This window comes from Nerophis ophidion, linkage group LG04, assembly GCF_033978795.1.
Source record: "Nerophis ophidion isolate RoL-2023_Sa linkage group LG04, RoL_Noph_v1.0, whole genome shotgun sequence".
NCBI lineage: Eukaryota > Metazoa > Chordata > Actinopteri > Syngnathiformes > Syngnathidae > Nerophis > Nerophis ophidion.
In genome coordinates, this window is record NC_084614.1 from 29583906 (window position 1) to 29611158 (window position 27253).

The 27253-nt window shown below is 38.2% G+C and overlaps 1 protein-coding gene across 2 annotated transcripts; it reads right to left on the minus strand.

Moving 5' to 3' along the window:
• Positions 1–74: 74 nt before the first annotated feature.
• LOC133551269 (protein phosphatase 1D-like) lies at positions 75–26836 on the minus strand. 2 transcript variants are annotated; one of them, XM_061897815.1, is made up of 7 exons: positions 26146–26836; positions 17966–18194; positions 7778–7902; positions 7507–7688; positions 7136–7363; positions 6946–7033; positions 75–2374 (listed from the first exon to the last, which is right to left on the minus strand). In XM_061897815.1, exons 1-6 carry the CDS (start codon positions 26663–26665, stop codon positions 6950–6952), a joined length of 1368 nt encoding a protein of 455 aa, XP_061753799.1. In that variant the 5' UTR covers positions 26666–26836; the 3' UTR covers positions 75–2374; positions 6946–6949. The 2 variants fall into 2 exon arrangements, with proteins under 2 accessions (XP_061753799.1, XP_061753798.1); XM_061897814.1 differs by having other exon boundaries at positions 75–2377.
• Positions 26837–27253: the final 417 nt, after the last annotated feature.

Here is a 27253-nt window from a genome sequence, read left to right on the forward strand (position 1 = left end):
TTTTGCACTCAAATATTTGATTGATCTCAATAAACCTTGTTTTCCTTCACAAAAGACGAGCAGACAACAGCAGATCACATTTGCATGAACTGGACATACAGGTTTAATCCGTTAACATTACTGCCATCTGCTGGAACATGACAGCATTGCAAGTGTTACAACAACTGCCACCAAAGAGGCTACAGCAGCATTGCTTGTAAAACAGAAACTTTATTACAACACAGACAGTCAGTGTATATACAGTCACTTTCAAAGTATGTATCTTATACAGTTAGTCCTGAGAAGTGGCTGAGAGGAAAACCAAAGTGTTGCAATTGTCAAGACACACCACATGCCCATTAACATCCATTAGCTCTGGACACTTCACAACATACAGTAGCTCTGAACATGCCAGACTTCTGGAAACCAGATTACTTTGCATAATAATAAAATGTACTATACAGGTCTATTGCATAATGATGTATTGTACAAACTGTAATAAAAAGACCACATGGGACAGGCTTCAAACTCTGCAAGAGTTCCTTGTAAATAGCTGAAGGTGCATGATAAATAGTATAATGGGAAACTCTTAAATATTTGGGTCCTTCTTATGAAAAAGCACCAATTTGTTTTTGTGCTAAGGCAACAATTCATGTAACAAAAAAGCAACAATAATGTAGCTGCCACATCAACAAGTTATAAATGAATGCAAGAATTGGACACTCATACCAACTGAGTACCAAAGCTTGTTAAATGGATTACTATGACAATTGTTATGCAAATCTTAAACACACATACAGGAATGAGGCAGCCATTCAAATATTTAGCAATATTAACTGGTTGGTGGATTGCTGACTAGACTAAGATGAATGCAGCGATGTACTTAGACATCCTGGATGAAAACCAACATTTCCCATCCAATCTGCTGGAGCGAGTGAGAAGCTGCAAAGAGGAATGGGCCTAACTGTGGGACCGTAATCAAAAAGACTGGATGCTGTAATTGCTGCCAAATTTGCACCAACAGAGTCTTGAAAAAAGTGATTTTGTTAGTTTTGATAAATGTGCTTTTTATTTTTTCAAATAAACCTTTTAACATTTTAATTAAGGGGTGCAGTCTAGAATTTTGAGGACAACAATGAGTGTATTCCATTTTTAATTAAGGCGTTACTGTAACATAAAACAATGTGGGGAAAGTGAAGAGCCGTGAATACCTTCCGGATGCACTATATATTCCTTTGTTGGGTATGTTCAATAAATTTACCAGAAGTGTTTTGAACAAATATTCAATTAGTTTACATGATCATTAATATATGGCAGGTTTGCAGAGACAGAGACTGCTGGTCTCAAGACTGTTGAGTTTAGGTTTGTAATCCTTCTCTTTTCCCCTTAAATGTCTAAGACAGCACTCTGGTGTATTTAAGAATCGGTTGCAAAAAATTTGAGTTTTTTTTTAACTGAGCACGTTGGCCAAATAGCCCAAATTATGAAAAAGAGGACCTAAAATGAACATGGAGGAATACTCTTTGTCTCCTATGTTATGGACTGAACTCAAGGGCTGGTATGGTGTCATCCTTGGGCCATCCTGGTGTAGCCTAATCACGCACAATAAAGCGTTTTGTGCCACTGAATGGTCATGTGTTGGGATGCGATGCAGCAGAACGTAAATATGATTCAAATGTGTAAAATTTTATCAATAGATTCTAATTAATTTGTTTCACTTTTCTATAATGAACAACCGTCAATTCAGGGATTGTAAAAATATTTTAAATAGATTTGTAATTATTGAAGTAAAATGAAAAAGTAAGAGAAGAACACGTTTGCCTTTCAAAATATCTTTTAGCTATACTATCGTCATTATATTCATGTATAAGTAAGAAAATAGACTGCGTACGTTGAATAAATCTACAGCTTCTGAAAAACACTAGTATTTAAGGGTGGGGTAAGGGAGTCTAGTAAAATGAGGTCAATGTAAAAACAAAACACATTTGAAATCTCAAAGTTTGCCACATATTTACAAAAAAGAGCAATTTTATAGAAATAAAGTCCATACATCTCGGAAGAGGTCTGTGTGTACGTACTCGGCACATGCACAAGGACGCCTTGTGTTGCTGCGGTAATACGGTACTGTTGTCCTCTGAGGAGACATCTCAAACAACATTTTTCACTTTTGCCGTGAGACATTTTATGAGGCAAACTTTTGTTGGGGAACCATTCCCCATACCACCACGTGGAGACCTTAATAGTGTCGTGGGTCCACATGGATTGCTGCGTCCTTCTATTGGAACACATCCAGTGGCCCGTGTAGAGTCAAGACGGCATGCTGGCACATGCTGAATGCCTGCTCCAGGGTGGTAGAGCGTTCTTTAAGCAGAGAGGAGGCATTTTCAAGTCCAGGCTGCTAAAATAAATAACAGAAAGTAAACTGTAATGACCTTTAAGAGAGAACATTTCACAAAAATAGTATTGCTACAGCATCACAACAGTAATCTATCATAGTCGGCAGCCAATCTATCAGATCACTTACATGTTATGAGGAAATACAAACAATTGATGTACAAGAATACGGTCAAATTAGCTGTTCAAAGATCCAACATTTTATTTTCTCACAAGCAACTACAAAAACGTGTATCATTTCAAAGTCAAAAGCTAAGCAGAACTGCAGTGTTGTTGGATGCACAAAGTGTCACGCATTACATTACCCCCCCAGCCACAAAGGACACGGGATCAAAGTGGATACATTTTATGTATGAATGTCATCCTAATGGGGCTACAGACCTCGGTTGGGAGCATGGGTGAGCTTTGCATTCTGATCCGAGGCGGAGGTCTGTGCCGTCTTGACTTCAGGGCTAATCCCCTTCTTTCCCGCTCTCCATGCAGTATTCAGACTGGTGTTGTAGTTTTTCAGGGTGAAACTTTCATTCCTACGTGCTATTGGCAATAAGCTTCTTACACTACTTGTGTGTCACCTCTTAAAAGGCCATGCACATCATAACTGCTACTGCAGTACCCCCCAATACCAGCTGCTTTGAACAGGGCTGTTTAAAGAGCGTTAAGTGTGCTCTTTGAGCAATGGGTTATTTTGACCAACACAACAGGCTGTTACATTATCATGTTCTTAAGTAACCTTAGAACAGTTTTAATATGTGAAAAATGAACATTTAAAGGAGAACTACTTGGTCTAATACCGTGGTTCTCAAAGGGTAGGAGGCCTATAACATCACCAAAATAATGAAACCATACAGTTTTGGGTTTTTTTGACAGAAAATTGCTCAATGACTGAGGGCAAACATTGTAATTGATTGGATAGCCAAATGGGTATAGAATGAAATCTAAATATGGAATGTAGGGTTTGAATCCCAGTCCGAGTGGATGCAAACATGTCCCATTGTTATTTTTTTTATAAAACAATATTTCTACATATCTGTCTAGCTCTCAACAAAGGCAGACGCTTGTGTATTTCCTGCTTTTGCTTCTTTGTCTCATCGAGTTTGTCTTCATTTTCCTTGGAGTCTCTTTTTGCACTGTTTTCCAAAATCTAGACAATGCAATTGATCAACGTGCCTCTAAACGAAATCGACTAGATCTTCTTGATTAAAAGCTCGGGTTTGGGGGAACCTGCCTGTCCTGACGGAGTGTTTGTTGCTGGACACATGATGGACTCTTGGGAGAAGCAGAGGGTCGTGTGCCTGGCGATTTCAGTATTAGGAATACCTTACTTATTAGGAACCGTTTTAACAGGACATCCGCTGATTGGAGTTAGTGTTGCCCTGGTGTATTGACAAATTCAGAAGATGCTGGCAGCCATTCAAGGTACCCTAAAGCTGCCATAAATGACTGAAAAAAGGGCAGAGCTGTGGACACTCAAAGAGTTTTGTGGTTTCTGAACTAAATTGCGAACTTGATAACATCTTGTAGAGCTGTCTGTTCTGCAAGGCTAATTTATGATCAATTCAAGCACCAGGAATGGACAATTAGAATGAAACGTTTAAATCTTTTTGTGCACGATCAAACACAAATATTATAATGTGGATTTGATTTTCCCGCAAAAATGGCTTGACAAAGTCGTTGCTACAAGACTCCCTTTATTCCTTCCCTGTTTTTCATGGATATACACATGTTGTTTGTTGACTTTTGTTGGACTGACTGGCTGTGTTATCGAGAAACCATTCTGCGAAAGCACTAAGGTCGAGAGACAAGCGACTCTTTAAGCTTACATACACACGCGTATCCATGGAAAATACACGCCACACACGGACGTACCCCAACCCACATCCCACTCTTTCGTGACTTCACTACCTCCCGCAGTATCATGAACAAAGGAGCACCGTCCATGGTGGCGGAAAATTCGGGCCGCATAATGCCTCTTCCCCCCCGTTGCAAGTCTCGGGTTTTGTGCTAAAATGTGCTTTGTTCAAATTTTTTTTCTGTTCTCAATGACCTCGTTCACACAGCAGGTCAATTCTGAAATTGTTGCCCATACGCGTGTCAGGCTTGCCACTGACAGTTTGTTTGTGTTTTAGTTTTTCCTCTGTGTGTGTTTAGTATTTCCTGTTTTTAGTTCCTGTCAGTGCTCTTATTTTGTCTGTTCCTGTTTTTTTCCCTGTGCACTGTTTTCCTTCAGATGCGGCTGATTGGCACCTGGCCACACCTGGTGTCAATCAGCCCGCTTCTATTTGAGCCTGTTTTTGTCCTCCAGTCAGTTGCTGGATTTTTGTCATGTCGATGTCGCTCTTGTCGTTGCTACCTGTCGTGTTTTGTCAATGCAGCGTTGCGGTAAGCTTTAGTTGATTGCAGTGTTTAGCTTACTGCCTTTTGTTCCCTGCTTCCAAGTTTGTTTTCATATTTCATGTACGACTTCTGTTTCCTGCTTGAGACCTGCTAGCTTCCATGCTAGGCCTTTTTGTTCTTGGTAGCTTCCATTCTAAGCTCCGTTTATTTTCTAGTTCCCATATTAGCTCTCTTTGTTTGTTATCCGCCTTGTGTGCGCTTTGTGTTAGTACCCTGTTGTTTGTTCTAGTTCTAATATTATGATTAAATCATGTTTTCTCACTCCATGCCTGCCTCCTTCTCTGCATCTTGGGGTTCGTCAACAACTAACTCTGACAATGCGACCTGTATTAGATTTTTTCATTTCAATGTGAACAGTGTAATTCCGAATTGTTCATATCCAACCAAGGCTTCCTTCCTATGTGGAAATAAATTGAATATATATGCGATGCGTTCTTAATGTGAACGCTGCCGCACTCATGTCCCATTCATCCGACCAGAACGTCATCAAAAAGCGATAAATGTCATAATTATTTGACAAAACAGAAGGTTACAAAATAAATAGTTGACAACAGAGCAGAAAACATGTGTGAAAGGAACTCATGTAAAAGTTCAACCACTCGTCTTTGACTGCTCGCCCACAGACGCGCAAAATATCCCGTAAAACTGCCAGAGCCAAAATCTTCTAGGCGCAGTAATTCAGGTCAGAAAAGGTTGACTTTGATTGCACGAAATCCTTGAATTCGCCACAGTTGCGCCAGTACTGAGACAACTAGATTTGAAGCCATGTTTATTTCCGTAAAAACTGCAGTGCGTGCTACGTCATTATGTCATGTCTGCATACAGGTCAGGTTGCATTCACATTAGAAATCACATTTTTTTTGTAATGCGAATGGCCACTTTAAAGATCGGATCTGACAAAAAAATTTCAAATTGGACATCCGACCCTGCGGCCTCATCCCCTCATAAGAGCTTAGTTTGGGATTCGCTTTTTTTTCCTCCTTCTTCCTCCAAGTTTACCTTTTTTCTACCTTTCTACAGGGTGCCGGCCGTTGTGGCAACCCATCAGTCTTTCGGCTCTGTCTACCTGTGTCTACTGTATGTCCGTTCTTGAACGGGGTGTACTGAAAACAAATGTTGTACTTTTTAAGCGCAATGCCAATTAAGTACCATTCAATATTATTTAAAGTTGTATCATTATGATCATTACAGATGTCCGAATCTAATCATGGTATCAGGAGTGTACTGAAAGATTACTTCAAAAGGGCTGCACGCTCAGGGAGACAAAATTACATGCCTGGATTTTAGAAGGGTGCGTGTTTTGCCAGAACACCCTCTCAATGTTGAGAACAAGCTGCAACCAACACTTCTATCCACAGTGCAAATCCTAACCTCCATGTCAGAAAATAACCTAATTTCCTTTCATGTACAATACCACTGGAGGATTAGAGGAAATGGAATGGCAAAGTCTGCTAAACACACTCCGAGCAGAAGAACACAAGAAGCTAACCGCTGAAGCTTCAATGTAAAATAGGGGTGATCGATCCAGATGACGATATTATCAATACCTTGTATATCAGTATATAAAATTATATTAATGTGACTCGATTAAATTATTACAAAATATTTTTTTGTCATCTTTATTATAGTTTAAAAACTTTGGGAAGTATGTCTCTGGATACAGGAAGGCTTCAGGGGAGAAACCCAAATTATTTAAATGGGAGCCAATAGCAGTTTTTGTTTGGTTACTTTAGTTCCTTGCTGTAAACCTTTTTTATTTCTATAACCTATTTTCAAAGTATCACAATGGGACTCGAAACCGGATCGGATATAAGGTCAAAAAATCGGATCGGGGGCTGAAAATGCCCTTAAAAATTATACTTATATTTTGTTTTTATTAGCATGGATTTTTTAACGATACTCGTTGTTAAAGGGTGTACTGAAAAAAATAAAAGAGGACCCCTGGTCCAACCATATTGCTGGTTGTATTGAATTAGTTGTTAATTGTATCACTACATTTTTTATTTAAAAAAACACATTGGGCTCATTTTGATATAAACTTATCCGTAAATGGTGTTTTGAATCTTTTAAGTCACGATAAATGGCACAAGAACTAAATTAGTTGGAAATATGTCTTATTAGCTCATGGTTAATCTGGTTTGCTCATTGATAGTTTTACACAGTTTTATGAAAAATCACCTGGCTACCACTCCAGGCATGTCCATCCTTCAGGTTCGTCTCCATATATATCATCTTCCTCATTAAACATGGTATCCTCATGCTCCACCTGTCCAAAAACCAAGAAGAATATGATGGAACACTGGATTCGGTCAGTGACAGAAAAACATCCTCTAAAGAAATTCCAAGATGCAACCATTAAGAGACTGACCTTTGGAACTTCATACATGCTGAACTGAGTTCCCAGGAAGGGAATGTGGTCAATTCCCTGAGCCATGTCCACCTTAATTTCATCTCGATGCATCGGGATAGTCGTACCTCCGCGCTCCTGTAGCGCCAGGACAATGACCGTTGTATTGTCTGCTCGTAACATGCGCTCTTTCCAAAAAAGCAGTGCAGTGCATCCCAACCGGCAGGCACAAGACATTCCCCTCGGCCCCTGGGAAGTAAAAGAGATATTAGAATATGTGAGTAGCCCTTTGTTCTTCAACTGTGTTTGTTTTTAAAAGGGCTTTATAAATAAAGTTGGTATGGTAAAAAGGAAATGTAGTGTACTTGAAAGCAAAAAAGTTAACTACGCACCACCATTTTGTCATGGTTATAGCACATGTTGACCGCATTCTTGGGAGGCATCATGTTCCATAGACCATCACTGCCAAGGATGATGTAGCGATGTCGTTTTGGGTCAAGTGTCATCACGGTTGTATCGGGCTCTGGCGATACCACAAACTCCCCGCTGTAGAAATCGTAGCTCCACAAATCGCCTTGCAACAGAAAACAAAATTTGTCATTTTTTTATTCCCAAAATGCAGAAGTGTTTAAAAGACACATTTATTTGCTAGAAATTCTTTACCAAGAGACCGTGCCACTGCCAGGAAAGGGATCTGGTCAATGACGGTACTCCTCCTGACGGGTCCATTGTGGGTCAGTCGAGGTCTTTTCCACACAACACGGTTCACCCCAGATTTCTTCATTACACTGCAGTAAAGACAAGCACAAGATTTTACACATTTGTTTTTATTTATGATGATACTAGTATAACAAAGTACTGCCAGTAGCATCATGTCTGGCAAAGGCAGATGGATTTGTGGGATCCCCAAAAGCGTCTAACATAAATGTTTCAATTAACACCTCAATATCATTCGTGCCGATATTGGTGTATTGGTGGCAACAGCTGTGGCTGTAGGCAACCTCCTTTTCTATTTTTATCAACTCCAAAATAGCAGCAGCTGCAGTTGAAGTATGTGTAGGTGTTGGAGCCAAATTTCCTTATTTGTTAATATTGTTTATTTTCTTTTCTTTAATTGATTGCTGGCCTCAGCCTAGAGAGAATTTCCTTTTTTGGTGGATTGCTCCGCCCACTTCCTGTTAAGTATCAGGAAGTGTTGACAGGGAGGGGACTGTTGATACGGGGTGGTTACCATGGTAACCTCTCTAAATTGGGTTCAGGTGTGAGCACGGGAGGGCGATTGGAAGACAAACAATTTTCGACCGTGTCGTTTTGCGCCCTGGCGTGACGTGACGTGAGTTGTTGTGACAATGCTGTATCAATATGCCTTTTGTGTTATTGCATACATTTGATTTAATTTGATAGATTAAAAAACAACGGATTGTCATATCCAATAATGTCACTTCCTGTTCATGAGAAAGGACGCAAAAGAAAAAGGCTCCGCTTTTGCTACCGGAGTTTTTGTTTATTCTGAAGATTTTGACCACTTATTTGCGATCACAGCCACAGGCATCCTTGACCTCATTTTGGTCAGTTGTGAGGCACTGATATGCTGAAATAAGGCAATTTGGATGAATCGTTTGCCTCAAGCCATCGGCGCCTTACCGCAACTCAAAGCGGTTGCCTAGCAACCAAAAACTACGGCGAGTTTACAGCTGTTTTAAAGTGCTTCCAACGTCGCAGTGTTATAAATTGACAGACTAACACCTCAAATTGATCTGTGAACAACACAAGGTACGCATTGTTTGAACAACCAAGTTAAACCTGCTGCAAGTTGCTAAAGTAACTGCCGTTTAAGACACAAGAGGCAGTGACGTCATCGATCTGCCGCTATGCCAAAAGCTAAAGGAAGACTGAAAGCCCGAAACCTTCGGTGTCAGCCGACACAGGACACAACTGGGACCAAGATTTGAAACTGGACACAGGACATGATGGGGAACAAGGAGTACTACTAAAAATACTCCTTGAAATGAAAGAAGAAATTAAAGAAATAAAAAAAGATTAAAAAAAGCAATGGAAGAACACAAACAAGATGTGAAAAGTCTGCAGCAAAATATTGAAAGTCTGCAAATTCAAATCATCACCAGAAAAAATGAAGTCTCTGATTTGTGCCAACATTTGAAGACCTTTCAAGAAGATATGCGCCAACAAATGAAGACCCCTTCAGGAAGAAAACTACATGCTGTGGAATATCATAGATGAAATGGAGCAGGATAAACGAATGAATGATATCATCGTGACAGGGCACCGAATTAAACCAAGATCCTATGCGAAAGCTGTGAATAATGAAGGTGAAACAGATGAAATGGATCTTGTCTCGGCAGAACAGCAAGTGGTCAACTTCCTGCAATCAAAGGAAATTGAAATCGACATTAATACCATCGAAACATGCATCCCACTGAAAAGAAGAGACAACAACGCCACTCCAGTCGTGCTCGTGAAATTTGTAAACAGAAAATCTAAAATGGCATGGCTGAGACAGGGAAAGAAGCTGAAGGGAACAAATGTGTACATGAATGAGCATCTCACTAAACGTAATGCTGGAATCGCCAAGAAAGCACGCGACTTGAGAAAGCAGGGAAAAATCCAGGGAACTTGGAGCGCCAACTGTAAAATCTACATCAAGCTGAATGGAGGTCCAGAAGCAAGAGTAATTGTTGTCAATGACATCAAAGACCTGGACAAATTTTAAGTTTACACAGCTTCCACAACAACGATGATAATGGACTCTGACAGAAAACAACCACCTAAATTCAACATCAACACTAAAACACTGCAAGGGACGACTAAAAAAGAAGACTTAGATTCAGGACTGCATCCATCTACACTTATAGAGATTATTGAAACGACATCAAAGATTGTTGAGCAAGGAAATATGGAACTACAAAACTTCTGCAACAAAGAGCACAAAAACCAGGATTTGGAAAACGATATAGATCCAGATACAAATTTTTTTTCCCACATTAGTATTAATTGTTTTTATTACACAGTTGAGCAATATAATAGCAACATTAAAAGTGACAACAAATTGTCAATTATTAATTTTAATAGCAGAAGCTTGTATGCAAACTACAACAACATTAAGAACTTTTTGGAACACATCAACGAACCCTTCAAAGTGATCGGCATCACAGAAACATGGATTGATGATAAAAAAGGAATAGATTTTGATCTGGAAGGATATGAACTAAACTATATTAACAGAACCAACAAAAATGGAGGAGGAGTAGCTGTGTATGTGATGAAGAACCTGAACTACAAAGTGGTAAAAAACATGTCATTTGCTATAGATAATATCTTAGAATGTATTACCATTGAAATATGTCAGGAAAATAGCAAAAACATAGTAATTAGTTGTATATACCGATCACCTAAGTCAAGTATAGAAACATTTGAAGAATGGATCAAGGCAACTTACATGGACAATGGTAAAAAAATAATTTTTTTATGCGGTGACTTTAATATTGACTTATTGAACCCTAACAAGCAAAAGTCTATTGTACAGCATCAGTTTATATCCTAAAATCACAAAGCCAAGCAGAATCACAGGACACTGTGCCACGCTTATTGATAATATTTTTACTGATGATTTTGATAATAACACTACAAGTGGTTTACTTATAACCGACGTTAGTGATCCTCTGCCAGTTTTTACAATATATGATGGAAACTGCAAAAAGAACACGGAAGACAAAAGGACATTTCAAAGACTGTGCACAGAGAAGAGGATGATTGCTTTCAAAATGGAGCTACAAAAGCAAGATTGGGACAATGTGTACAATGAAGAAGAGGTTGATGAAGCATATGAACATTTCTTAAACAAGTTCATAATACTTTATAACAAACATTGTCCATGGAGACAACTCAGTAGTAAACAGAGAAAGAATAATCAACCATGGATGACAAAAGGATTAAAAAATGCTTGTAAGAAGAAGAATACGCTATATAGAAAATTTATAGTACAAAGAACTACAGAGGCAGAAGTTGAGTACAAAAAGTATCAAAACAAGTTAACAAACATACTACGATCATGTAGAAAAGAATATTACAGTGAATTATTGGACAGGAACAAAAATAATATGAGAGCAACATGGGGCATTCTCAATAGCATTATTAAAAATGGCACTAAGAGGGATTACCCCCATTACTTCTTAGACGGAAATAAACATAATGACAACATAAAGGAAGTAGTTGAAAGCTTTAATAACTACTTTGTAAATATTGGACCAAAATTGGAAGAAAGGATTCCAGACCAAGTTTCAATTGAGGACTATTATGATACCATAGAGCGAAATCCCAACTCCATGTTCCTCAGTAATGTGACACAGGAGGAAATAGTTAAAATTGTGAAAAAATGTAAATCAAAGACTTCAACTGATTGTAATGGAATTGATATGGATACGATAAAAAAGGTGATTGATGAAATCTCAGGACCATTAATGTATATTAGTAACCTATCATTTCAAACAGGTACATTTCCAAACAAAATGAAAATAGCTAAAGTTGCACCAATTTATAAGACTGGAGATAAACATCTATTTACGAATTATAGACCTGTTTCTTTACTTCCACAATTTTCTAAAATCATTGAAAAAGTGTTCAATAACAGATTAGAGAGTTTCATAAATAAATATAGAATACTCGAAGACAACCAATATGGATACAGAGCTAATGTTTCAACTTCAATGGCTTTAATTGAAATCACAGAATAAATTACCAATGCAATAGATAGTAAAAAATGTGCGGCAGCAGTGTTTATGGATCTAACTAAAGCATTTGACACAATTGATCACAATATTTTAATCAAAAAACTGGAACGATATGGCATCAGAGGGTTAGTCTTAAATTGGATAAGAAGTTATCTAACGAACAGGAAACAATACGTGAAGCTAGGCGAACACACTTCTACAATGCTAAATATTTCCTGTGGTGTACCTCAGGGATCAATACTAGGACCTAAATTATTCAATCTCTATATAAATGACATTTGTAAAGTTACAAGAGATTTAATGTTAGTTTTATTTGCGGATGATACAACAGCCTTTTGTTCAGGAGAGAATACACAGTGGATAATACAAATAATAACAGAAGAAATGAACAAATTAAAAAAATGGTTTGACAAAAACAGACTATCATTGAATCTCAGAAAAACCAAACTAATGCTATTTGGTAACAGTAGAAAAGAAAGTCAAACACAAATACAAATAGACGGAATAGAAATTGAAAGAGTAAATGAAACCAAATTTCTAGGTATAATGATTGATGATAAATTGAACTGGAAATCTCATGTAAAAAATATACAACATAAAGTTGCAAGAAATAAATCAATAATGAATAAAGCCAAATATGTTCTAGACCAAAAATCACTTTATATTCTCTACTGCTCACTAGTGTTACCATATCTGAGTTACTGTGTAGTAATATGGGGAAATAATTACAAAAGAACACTTCATTCACTAACAGTGTTACAAAAAAGATCAGTTAGAATAATACATAATGTTGGGTATAGAGAACATACAAACCCTTTATTTATTGAATCAAAGATACTGAAATTCCACAACATAGTGGAATTGCAAACAGCTAAGATTATACACAAACCAAACTATAACCTGCTTCCCAAGAATATACAACAATTCTTCTCAACAAAAGAAGAGAAATATAATCTTAGAGAAAAATGTAATTTAAAACATTTGTATGCACGTACAACACTTAAGACCTTCAGTATATCAGTATGTGGAATTAAATTATGGAATGGATTAAGCAAAGCAATCAAACAATGTACTAATATGATCCACTTCAAGAAACTCTTCAAACTGGAAGTGTTTACAAAGTACAAAAATGAAGAACCATGATAAACATTCTGATTTTACTCACCCATTCATTCTCAAAATAATCCGACTTATCTCATCGTATTGGAATAAAACTTACCTAAGCAATGATTTATTTATTTGTATTGCGATTACTTATAGAGTATACATTGTGAATACATTGAGAACAGGAAGTGAACAAAAGTTTTAGCAACTGTTATGTAAAGAAAAGGGGTAGGATTAAATAAGCTCTGCTTCTTCCTCCTCCTTTTCGAACATGTTGAAAAGAGAAACTGGAAATTGTGATGTATCATGTTGTATGCTTGCATGTTCGAAATAAACTCAAACTCAAACCGTTCTACAGTACCGGACATTCTATCATTTACATGCGTCAAACTGGTCAACACCACAGTTTGCTCACAATTAACAATAATAATAATAATAATACATAATATATGAATAATATAAATATATTCTACATTTAAGTGCAGTCAAGAAGGAACATATGCATTATACAGTCTGATGGCTGTCGGTCTGAAGGACCTCCTGTGTCGTTCCGTTTTACATTTTGGGAGTCTGAACCTTCCACTGAACATGCTCATTCTCTCCGCAAGGTCCAGGTGTAGTGGGTGGGAGGTGTTGTCCATAATGGCTAGGAGTTTTGCTAGACTTCTCCTCTCTGACACCACCGCCAGAGAGTCCAGCTCCAATCCCACCATGTTACTGGCCTTCTCTACCAACTTGTCCAGTCTGTTTGCGTCCCTCACTCTCAGCCCGCTGCCCCAGCAGGCGACGGCGTACAAGAAAGCGCTCGCCACCACCAAGGGCTACACAGTAGGGATGTAACGATAAACGGTATAATGATAAACCACAGCAAACCGCCCCACGGTTAGTATTACCATTTTGAACTTAAATGATCGAAAAACCATAATTGATAACACTTTGATAATGTCAAGGACTGGTGACACTGCTCATTTATTGGAGAAGCAAGCTAGCACTAGCTACCTTGCTATAAATTGAATAACTACACTGAGTGGGCTCTTTTGGCATCTTGGCCATTATCCCGTGGAAATACCGCAACCAATGTTATACATCTGAAATATATATATATATGTCTTACTTAGCCGTCTTTGTTTGTGTGTTAGCTTGAAAAATGACAAATCTGCTATTTGGGTTGTCAAGTTGTGCAATTAATAGTTGAACAGTGTCTCGAGGACATCATTAAAGTGCAATGTACATGTATGGGTGTGAGTTTTCCTTGCCCTTATGTGGGCCTACCGAGGATGTCGTAGTGGTTTGTGTTGTGGTTTGTGCAGCCCTTTGAGACACTAGTGATTTAGGGCTATATAAATGAACATTGATTGATTGATTGATCTTGATTATTATATTGGCGGATAACCTCGGCTCGTCTCTCAGCATACTACAAAATTTGTTTTTTTTCAAGTTAATATTTATTTTTGGACATGTGGTATAAATAAATAAATGATAAATGGGTTGTACTAGTATAGCGCTTTTCTACCTTCAAGGTACTCAAAGCGCTTTGACACTACTTTCACATTTACCCATTCACACACACATTCACACACTGATGGAGGGAGCTGCCATGCAAGGCGCCAACCAGCACCCATCAGGAGCAAGGGTGAAGTGTCTTGCTCAGGACACAACGGACGTGACGAGGTTGGTACTAGGTGGGAATTGAACCAGGGACGCTCGGGTTGCGCACGGCCACTCTCCCACTGCGCCACGCCGTCCCTGGTAATAGTAATGTGTCTTGCTCTTGCTCTACTGTCTTTATTAGTAACGGTAAATCAGTACAGTATGCGTAATTTCGAAGTATTAGCTTCAGCATACTTACTGTTGCATAGATGTCCAGACGGTTAGCCTGCAGAGGGCGCTTCAAGTTGGTTGTATTTTTTTTGAAGAAAATCGAGACACAAGGTTTACAAGTTGTTCTGTTGTTTACTTCGCAAAACATGAATGATGTCCATATGTGTTCTCTCTTCTCTTTCTTCATATTTGTATTGATGTCTTGTATCGAGAATTGTTTTCCGGATGAAAAATCAACACAGCGTGCCTTACAAACACAGTAGCTCTGATTGGATACCCTCCATGCTTTTCCACCTTTATACCACATGCAACTGGGATTAGATATTTCGTTCCACCCGCTTAAAGAGGAAATTAAATATGATTAGATTGTCAACATTTTCGTCTCGTTTAAATTTGTTGACTAAATCGTCAATTATTTTGTCATTGTTTTAGTTAACGCGATTTCGTTTAGAGGTGGAACGATTCCTTGAGTAACTCAAGTAATTTGATTACAAAATATATTTGAGGAATTCTCGCTGCCTCAAGGCGTCGTCAAGTTTTGGGGGTTTTTACGGCATTTTGCCTCGTTATGTAGTCAAACCTCACGTTTCGCACGGACTGTATAGGTATATTGCACAGCGTGTGTACGTCAGCTCATACGGCCCCTGCACTGCACAACACGTCTCCTTTAAATGCGCTTGAGTTTAGTAAACTTTTTCGCCGACATGACTCGCAATGGCAGATGCCGCAGAAAGCAGTGGACAAAAGCCATAGCAAAACGAGGGGATTAAGAAGCGACGGAAAGTGTGGGAACACTTCACACTAAAATCGAAGGAAAACGTATGCAAACATTGCAAGGTGAAGCTCGCATACCACAATAGCACAAGTTCGATGCTGCAGCACCTGTTGAGAGAGCATCCGATTTGAGGGATGTTCGGAGGCGAGGTAAGTCATCCATCCATCCATCCATTTTCTACCGCTTATTCCCTTTTGGGGTCGCGGGGGGCGCTGGCGCCTATCTCAGCTACAATCGGGCGGAAGGCGGGGTACACCCTGGACAAGTCGCCAGCTCATCGCAGGGCCAACACAGATAGACAGACAACATTCACACTCACATTCAAACACTAGGGCCAATTTAGTGTAGCCAATCAACCTATCCCCAGGTGCATGTCTTTGGAAGTGGGAGGAAGCCGGAGTACCCGGAGGGAACCCACGCATTCACGGGGAGAACATGCAAACTCCACACAGGAAGATCCCGAGCCTGGATTTGAACCCAGGACTGCAGGAACTTCGTATTGTGAGGCAGACGCACTAACCCCTCTGCCACCGTGAAGCCATCTATTATCAAATATAAACGCAAAAGCTATGTTAGTAAAATAAATTTCATTCTTTATGAAAACCAGGATGTGTTCTCTCACTCAAGCAAAGTCATTAAATGCCGCCAAAAGGTGTTGAAAACCAACAAGGATCCGAGCTGTCGTTTTCAATTAGCCTTTCATTAGTAACCATGCGAAAGTAGTGGTGCAAAGTTATTTGGGTTATTCAAGTAATGCAACCACATGCTACTTGGATAGCTTGCACTTCCACCCACTATAGTCTCTATGTCAGGGGTAGGGAACCTATGGCTCGAGAGCCAGATGCAGCTCTTTTGATGACTGTATCTGGCTCTCAGATAAATCTTAGCTGACATTGCTTAACACGATAAGTAATGAATAATTCCGTTGGTAATCACAGTGTTAAAAATAACGTTCAAATTATAAAACATTCTCATTCATTTTAATCCAACTATCCCTTTTCTATCACACCTGTTCAAGAAGTCGCATTAATGGTAAGAAGTATTTTATTGATTATTGGTTAGCTTTACAATAACAATGTTATTAAAAAGAATAAGATACTTATTATACTCTAAAAATGTTGGTCTTACTTAAAAATACACGCATTTAATTGTATTCAGTGTTAAAAAATATTATATGGCTCTCACGGAAATACATTTTGAAATATTTGAAAAAGGTTCTCTAAAGCATAGGCGCCGATCTATCTGAGCATGAGCGCTTTTTGCTTGGTGGAGACTCACCACTTGTTGAACATTTCAAATGCAGTATTAAAGGTACTACCTAATCCACTTTTTTTGTTTGATATAATGAAAACTGTTTTTATTGTTTTATTTTTGATACCAAGAATATAGTTTTATTTTAACTTTCTCAGGTAATATTACTTTTGAACTAATTTTATATATGTGTTTTCATCTCAAACATGTTAAGATGGCAAAATGAACTTTGATAACTATATTGCATGCAAAGAATGCAATGAACTGTAATGCATTCTTAAAATTTTAAACTGTTGTTGTCATTATTAAGTGGTTTGTCTTTTTATATTGTTTATGTATTGTTGGCAGGTTGAAAACAGCTCAGCGGATTTGCGCGGAGAAACCACCATTTAAACGGCACTGTATAATAATCATCAAAAAAGCAAGAGAGACAAAACCTTGTTTATGCGGTCATACCACACAGCACATAGGGCTGTGAGCCCACCTGTTTAATAAGCACACACAAATTGGCCCCATCAACCACGGACGCATTTCAGCTGTGCGTGTCAGCCTTCAATAATGAAAACAGGCGTTTAGGAAATAAAAGACAATTAGGCCAAACGTAATAATTGAGGGCACATCTTAACATGTATAATTGAACCATAATTAAGCAAAAATATTGCTCCGTCCCGGCTGCACCAAATAATTATATAAATCCATTTAATAAAGTCAAAATACAAAAAAGGCAAAAAGACAAGTATCCCACACTTCTCTTTTGGAAAGTAAATTTGTACAGCCGATATGGGCATTGACATCAACAATATGATTTGCCTGAGAAGCCGGACAGGACGAAAAATAAAAATAAAAAATAAGCAAAAATATAAATTATTCGATTACTCGATTAATTGTTTGGGATATTCGATAGAATACTTGATTACTAAAATATTTGATAGCTGCAGCTCTACTTTCGTTTTTATTTGTTTTTGTTCTAATTTTGGCGAGAGAAAATAGGTCGTTGAGGATAACAAAGACGAAAATTTTTGGTGAATAAAATTAACATTGGTGGTCAAAGAATCCATATTGTCCTTTGCACTTTCTAATACACCCCAAATTGTTATGGTAATCTTACAAAATGTGCTTTGTTGGTCTGTTTCGTGGTTTTTAAACACTTACCTGCCGCCCAGTCGCTCGATCCTTTCCTTCTCTTTAGGAAGTTCAGGTTTATGGTCTTGGGTGACTTCAAGCGCCTGGAGTGTGATATCAGAGTCATTTTCTTTCACTCCAACGACTACTGCCGAGTCTCCCACATGAGCGACATACATGTGTACTCCACGGATCACAATCACACTTGCTGTGGTGCCTGATGTACTAGGAAGGCCTGTTATTGTTTTAGGCCAATCCGCTGTAAGGAAAGAAATGCAAACAAAAATCACTAAGTATGGTAAACACTAGGGCTCTGAAACTTTGGCACCACACGGTTTGATTCTTGGGGGTAATGATTCGATTCAAAATCTAATCTTAATTCAAAACGACTCTCTATATTCAATGTCTATACTTTTTTAATAACACTTAATGCCAGTTCTATGATTAAAAACATTCCACCATTGAATATATAAAACAGCTCTAATCAATTTCTATATTACTTAAAAGAAAACAGGTTTTGTTTAATAAAATGCTTCCCAAACAATAAGTTGAATACAAATATGGCAACAAGAGAAGTATCCAAGACTCCTCTTTTCTAAAGTAAATCTGTCAAGCAAATATGGGGCTTCAACATCAACAATATGATGTGCCTGAGTGGCTGGACAGGACAGATTGATAAAAATAAACAAAATAAAATAGATTTTTTTTTTAATCGATCATGAGTCATTACAAATAAGAATCATGATTAATCTGAAAATAAATTTTGTTGACACCTCTTAATGAACAAAATAAAACCAAATAGTCTTTTATAGAAAATATTGGCTGCTTCCATAGAAATTACCTTGATAACGATTGTTGGCATACCTCAGGAATGTTTGGATACATGAGCTTAACCCGCAGTTCAGTGCAATATTCACCTTTGAACATGCATGACTTCATTGTTGTCTCAGACATTTGCATTGCAAAATATGCTGTACAATCTGCGAGGTCACCTGATCATCTGAAACAGCCCATTTTGTTCTGCTGACTTGCTCACAGTGTTTAATTTAACAATACATTAGCAAGCCTCGCACTTAATTGATAATTTACCTTGGCTATAAAGTCATCTGGCCAGTAGCTGATTATTTTTCTTCCAAATAATTTCTCTGTGCCAAATGAGGGGGCCGTAAGGGATTGTCCCTAAGATTACGTCCATGTCATGCTTGTGGTTCTAGTACTAGCTAATTTTGTGGGTCAAATTTTGCAAATTTCAATATTTGTAAGTCATTGGGCATGTTTCCAAAGCAGGAACTTTCAAAAAATCAAATACCCCCTTGTAATTACAAAAAAAATTACACTGGTAAGTAAAGTTCCACAAGGAACTAATTTAATCCCCAGTCGTTAGTTAGGAACGTTTCTTAGGAATTTTTGAGGGCAGGCTGTGCTGTCCAACGCTGACTGGTTGAACACAGTTGAGACATTTCTAAAACTTTGTACTCATAATTTCAGAACATTTTAAAGTAGTCTGTGAAATTCAAATTGTAGCCTCAACCCAAGTAAAATAAATGCTAATGCTGAGAGGTAGGTAGCTCTGTTGTCTGTTGTTGTTGTATGTTTTCGCTGTTCGGTGCTGTCGAACGCTGATTGGTTGAACACCGTAGGGGGTGTTCCTAAAACTTCTACTTCGAACACATGACCGCCATTGCGGAGACTTGTTTATTTCTTATTTCTTGTGCATATATTAATGCAGTATGAACAAGAATGTTTTAATGTAGACACATAGAATCATCATACCGGTGTGATTATATGTATCAAACGTTAATTCAAGGCCAAGGCAAAATATCGCGATAAATCGTGTATTGTGACATGGCCCAAAAATATCGACATATTAATAAAGGGCCATATCGCCCAGCCCTAACCACTGGTACTTTTTATTACTACAGAATGCCCTTTTTGATGACAAGCAAAAAAACAAAAAGACTTTGAGAGGAAGAAATAGTTGTTGTTACTCCCACAAAATGTATCAAAAAAGATGCAACATCGTGGCCCTAAAACCAGCATGGTTACGTGTATTGTTACACCTCTAGTAAACACAATTATATATATCAACAAAATGACAGTAGTCAGCAGATAGCATATATTACCTCAATCAAACATGGTTGAAATGTTTGTTACAAGATACTGCAATAGTAAACAGTAGGGATACAACGGTGCACGGAACAATCCGTCTTGAACACAAAAAAAATTGTGATATTAATCGAGATTGGATGATATGAAAACATTTATCGTGATCATATTTTTTGCCATTTCGTCCAGCCCTATCGCGATATGTAATGTTATTGTATTATGGGCCCAGCTCTGAGTTGTATCATGAAATGCAACTTTACTCAAACAAAAACAATAAATGATTTATCCGGGAGAGTCTTGAAACTAATTTCCTTGACCCAGCCACACAAAAATAAGTTGTAGCCCGCTGAGTTTTTTCAGGTTTTCCTCTCTTTTGTCGTGTAAAATAGTGTCTGAGTACCAGATAATTTGACATGTCTGGGAATGCAACCGACAGATAATCATTGAGATCACTCGGCAAATCGTATTTGGAGAACGTATAGGGATAGATTGCATTGCATTGTTTGATATTTTTGCTTGTATCTGCTTTTAGTGGTAAGATCTAGGCCACTTGCATACACAGATAGTTTGCACTATATTTGCTGTACAGTAGCCATTTTAGTTTTGTGGCCCACCCACTTTGTTTACTTCCGTTCAAAAGTCCCATGACTGAATACAACCTATTGCTGTCACAATGAGTTCCTGTGATTTCAGCACCAGCTTGGCAAGTCAAGCAGACTGCAGCCACTGGCGGTGGCAGCCCAATGGCACCAGAGAAATGACCCGCTTTTGTGTCACTTACAAATGCTACAGCAAGAACCTCTCCTGGGTTGTAATAAAAAAATGAGTAATGAAACAAAAGTCAAAGTATTTCATATTGTTTTTTTAATACCACTGGTATGTTTAAAGTAAAAAGATTGCTAATATAGAATATTATAAACCAAATATCACACAACTTTCAAAACTCTAATCTGGCAGTGAGTTGGCTACTGTATACATTTTGTTGAAAATTACACAAATTATATTTACATTGAGAGTAATCAGAGTTACCCACCTACAGTTGTACCTATCATTGCAGTGACTATCTTTTCAAACGCGGTTACGGGGGGGTCAAACTAATGTATCTCCGGTCCACTCGTCTGTTTTGGTCAAGTACATCACTCTTTTTCTTCACCTTTTTCCAGATGTCCTACCCTGGGTTTCCCCTTAATGTATTTGATTGTGGTGGTGCGCCACGGTAACATATTAGCCGCCACACCTTAAAAATTAGGGTTGTTTATGTGGAAACAAAATAAAGTAAAATATGTATTGTAGCGTCCAGAAGACACAAAAAGTCAGACGCTCTTTTTAGCTTTTTATTTATCTCATGCGAACAGTGGTCCAAATTACAACAAGTATTTCTTCTGTGCACACTCAAAAAAGTCAGTGTTTCACTCCGAGACAAACAACACTTCTTAATTCTGAACGTATTTATTTAAAAAAAAAAAAGTCTACACAAAGGGAGCGTGCACATACTGTACACAAAAGCAGTCCCGGGCCCTGTTCACACAAACACGGACACTTAAAGGGGAACTGCACTTCTTTGGAATTTTGCCTATCGTTCACAGTCAGACAAGAACACACATGTCTTTTTTATTAGGATTTTAAAGACAATAAACAACAGTTGGAAGATGCAACTAGTGGGAGTCACTGTTGTAGCCTTCAAAGTCCTCTAAGACTATTGCAAAACCCTCCAACATTTTGTATACACACTGCAAGTCTATATATAATGTAGTAACATACATGTTCAAAACAATAAGTAATTTGTTTAATTTTTACCGTGTTTTGATCATTTTAATCAACGGGACCGGGACTGACTTCTTCCCCGCATTGATTTCCGTTTTCATAGCAGCGCACGTCCAACAATGTGTGTTCCTACTTCTGGATACAAAACGCTTGCGTGTGTTCTAATCATGACAGACTTGGTTACAAACAACAAAGACGACTATTTATGGACAAATGAGGATTCACAACATTATATTTTTGAACCTGATGAACGGAGGATGAACTGCTGCTTCTAGAAGCGAGCATGAAGAAGAGTGTGAAACATTGGAGCAGACGAAAGCCAATAGAGTGAGTTGAAAGGGAATCAAAGCTGCAAAGGGGAATTTGGAGACAAGGCAGTTTGACATAAATAGCGTGCTTACCCCGAATAAACCATAAAAAAAAGTCCCCGGCCAACTGGACCAAACAGACACCTGTCCATCCAGTGAGTCAAACTTAATGTTGATCATTATACACGCAGCACGTCATGCGTATATCATGACGGACAGCATATGCTGTCTGACTAGCTGTGTACAAACAAAACATGAAATGTGGGCTAATACTTAACAGATACTGTAATATGAGTGTTCATGTTTTTCAGTCAGTACATATTGGTTTATTATTGCATTATGTTGTGCATTACAAACTCAAATGCATTTCATGTTTTCGTAGAAACTAGCTTACCTTTTGCCGTAGTTACCTTTTACGGCTAATACCGAAGCGTGCCGATGTGTTACTAAGATGGAAGAAGAGTTCCTCAGTGTTCGCTCTTAAAAGAACAATGTCGCCACAGCTTGGTTATTCCACAGGTTAAGGAATGTACAGGTGTGTGTTCAGGTCTCACATAATGATTGCGAACGATAGGCGAAATTCCAAAAATTGTGCAGTTCCCCCTCATTTAACGCATAGTTATCTTTACGTTTTGGCCTCTTATCCATATGCAAACACATACTTTTGTCCTTACTAACAGTTTTGTAAAGGCTGGCCAATGTGAGGAGTTCCAAGACTCTCTGCTCAGGGTATGCGTGTTCACAGCTCAAACGGAGATGTGTCGTCATCTGATGCCGTCACGGTTGTGCACTGTCATTTCCAAAGCTCAACAACACTAACTTGATGCCTTTAAACACACTATTAGAGGACTTACTGTATGTTTGAACGTAAACATGCTGCTATTTTCACTCTACATTGATAAAACCGACACATCAAAATGGGCTTTGCGGCACTCCAGCCAGCTACAATGACAGTCAGCTGTTTTGTATACAATCGCTGTCAGACCTCCAGCTGATAGGACGACTTTGACAAGCAGGACTTATTTGCTTTGTGTGTTGGTTCCATTTGTTTAGATGGAGCCAGATGCGACCATGCTAAACTGTGCAGCTTCCCTTTAAGATAACCAATGACTAGTCAACTATCAAACTAGTCGATAGTTGCAGCCATCGTAAGAATTGTGAAATATAGGCAAAATTAATCAAATAAAAGTGCAGTCCCTCTTTTATTTTTTGGTCCACTGACAAATATACAAATGTGATCGCAAACCAGACCGTACTTAAGTGACCAACAGTGTTTTTTTAATTTTTGGTCCAGACTAAAGTATCGGATTACAAGTGCATACAAGTGCACCCTTAGCCGGTCCTGTCCACCTGTTTGGTGGACTGCAAACATGATCAAACAAACTGGACGAGCAAAGTAAACAAATTAGTGTTTTTTTAAACCTAATGTAGTGGTGGTTTCCCTTCATTAAAACATTCATATGATATGTGTGTGCACCTTGTGTTTGTAACGAAAAATCTGGGTCGTAAAACAATAGATTTATACTGCGATAGACACATAATCGACATCAATAAAAAAGGCCTTTGACAAATAAATATATATTTTTTCGGGTCGGAAGAAACCGGGAAGTATGAAGCACTGTTGGTTGCATAACCAAAGGCACCTGTGGTCAAGTAACATAGAAGTGATCATTGAGCAATTAGGGGGACACGCTAACACTCAATCATGCAAGAATATCAACAATCAGGTTTGCTTTCCCCATTTTGCTATCTTGCTGTTGATTCTCTACATGTAGTGAGAAAAGAATGTAAATCAAGTGCTACAGAAAGCAAATACATTGTGGATAAACAGGTAAAGTCACCCTGATTGTACGGCAGCCTTTTGGATTTTTTTCAAATGGACCGTAGTCCTTCACCGCGGTTTTACTTTTTTCGACATTTGTCCCTTCCATATTCGGATATGCAGAAACAACAAGTAAGAGCTAAAGTGTACTGTGAAGTAAATTATATTTATATAGCGCTTTTCTCTAGTGCAGGTGTCACCAACCTTTTTGAAACCAAGAGCTACTTCTTGGGTACTGATTAATGCGAAGGGCTACCAGTTTGATACACACTTAAATAAATTGCCAGAAATAGCCAATTTGCTCAATTTACCTTTAATAAATAAATAAATATATATGTATATATATATATATATATATATATATATATATATATATATATATAAATAAATATAAAAAAAGGATAGTTCTGTCTGTCATTCCGTCGTACATTTTTTTTCCTTTTACGGAAGGTTTTTGTAGAGAATAAATTATGAAAAAAATACTTAATTGAACGGTTTAAAAGAGGAGGAAACACAAAAAAAATGAAAATTCAATTTTGAAACATAGTTTATCTTCAATTTTGACTCTTTAAAATTCAAAATTCAACCGAAAAAAATTAAGACAAAAACTATCTAATTCGAATCTTTTTGAAAAAATTAAAAAAAGAATTTATGGAACATCATTAGTATTTTTTCCTGATTAAGATTGATTTTAGAATTTTGATGACATGTTTTAAATATGTTAAAATCCACTTTGAAATAAGATTTAAATTTGATTCTACACATTTTCTAGATTTGCCAGAATAATTGTTTTGAATTTCAATCATAAGTTTGGAGAAATATTTCACAAATATTCTTCGTCGAAAAAACAGAAGCTAAAATGAAAAATTTGATTAAAATGTATTTATTATTCTTTACAATAAAAAAATACTTGAACATTGATTTAAATTGTCAGGAAAGATGAGGAAGGAATTTAAAAGGTAAAAATCCTAATATCATTTTTAAGGTTGTATTTTTTCCTCTAAAATTGTCTTTCTGAAAGTTATAAGAAGCAAAGTAAAAAAATAAATGAATTTATCTAAACAAGTAAAGAACAAGTCTTTAAAATATTTTCTTGGATTTTCAAATTCTATTTGAGTTTTGTCTCTCTTACAATTAAAAATGTCGAGCAAAGCGAGACCAGCTTGCTAATAAATAAATAAAATAAAATAAAAATAGAGGCAGCTCACTGGTAAGTGCTGCTAATTGAGCTATTTTTAGAACAGGCCAGCGGGCGACTCATCTGGTGCTTGCGGGCACCATGTTGGTGACTCCTGCTCTAGTGACTCAAAGCGCATTTACATAGTGAAAACCAAAATATCTAAGTTACAATTAAACCAATGTTGGTGGTACTGGGAACAGGTGGGTAAAGTGTCTTGCCCAAGGACACAACGGCAGTGACTACGACGGCGGAAGCGGGGATCGAACCTGTAACCCTCAAGTTGCTGGCACACCCACTCTACCAACCGAGCTATACCGCCCCCAACCATCCATTTCCTACCGCTTGTCCCTTTTGGGTCGCTGGAGCCTATCTCAGCTGCATTTGGGCAGTTACACCCTGGACAAGTCTCAACCTCATCGCAGGCCCAACACAGATACGTCACACATATACTTCCCCCGTACTGTATAAATAAAATAAAAAACAAAATATAACAAAATGTGCTACTTTAAATAATAATTTGGTCCAATAATATTTCAATGATAATTACTGCATAACATGAATTCATTTCCAAACTTAAATAAAAATAACACAACAAATTAAACATTACACAGTCCATGTACATTCCTGCCAGTAAACCTGCAAAATAGTGTTCTTCTTTGGTTTTTCCATGTTTACATGTTCACTATTTTGTTCCACTTTATTAAGCATTTATTACATATTCCTTGAGATTTTAGAACTTTATTGACATTGATTTTTCGATTGTTTTCCGTGGTTGTGTTTAGATTCCCTTGCCTTTCTGCCTTGATGGCTGAGAAAATTATGATCATGAGGAAAGTTACATTCGAAATAAACATGTTAACATTTTATATATTTTATCCTGGTCCATATTTTCCATAGGTCATAAAAATATCAATTATTATCGATATTGACCGATGCTAAAATGCTTCTAACGTCATACAGTTTTCAGCCATATTACAGTATAAAATGTTTCAGGTATAACAAGTAGAAATACAAATATAAGGAGGCTTACGTAGTTGTTTCCACATTGCATGGTGACAGGCGATGAATCCTTTTCGAAGAGCAGCACAGACTTCCGAGTGATCCTTGGACCAAAAGCCCCTCTGTCTCTTCAACAAATCCCACAAATGTTCCCTGGCGAAGTGGGCTGCTTCCCGGCCGCCGTGACCGTCAAACACGGCGAAAAACGCCACAGACTTCCGAGTGTCGACAAGGCGTTCCTGCTCCACTTGTTCGTCCGTCAGCGGCGCGCTGTGGTCACCGGCGTCCCTGCTCGCTAGGCTCTCGACCCACATAGCAGAAACCGGGCCAGGCTCGGCGGGCACAGTATCTCCACGGCGCTCGCTTTCAGTCTGTTTGGAGGAGTCGCTCGGCGCGGTGTCCTGTCCTCCATGTCCGTGAGACTTGGTGTAGTCTTCACTCGGCGACGACGTCGGCTCATACTCGATTCTTATCTCGACAACATCCTCCATGTATTTCCTCCCTCCTTGCTCGGAAAACGCACTCATACGGAATATTATTGCATCGTCCATGATAGCTAGCGCCAATTGCTGCCAGTCTAGACAACAAAAGGGCGCATATAGTGCCTAACTGTAGCCCAGTAGCTAAATTTTTGAACCAATTTTGCCGCGATTGTATGGCCGAAGGCTTCCTTCCTTTTTTGTTTATCCTCTTACCACGTCACGTTGTGCGTCATGACGTCATAACGTCGCCCCATAAGTAAGCTACTGCGCATGACCCGCCCTGTCCGCTTTACCTACTGCTAAAAATACGACAACAATGTATTTATATGGGTCTTTTCTCACATCTGCAACCGCCTAAAACCTACACATTTAATTATTGTTGCATAACAAAACACAAACAGTGACCAGGCGCCTACATTGGTTGTAAATAGCAGCTATCAGCTATAACAAGGCTAATGCTAATGTGAAAACTACGGTGGCCAGCAACGTTCAAATGCGCCAAACTTTTTTTGACTTATACAATTGAGTAGGGGTGGGCAATATCGCAAATTTGGGTATCGATGCCGATCCGATACCGGCAGTATCGCCGATACCGGAAGTGTCGTCATCTGATGGGGGGGACTTCGGGGTATCGATACTTTTGAAAAAAATATTTGT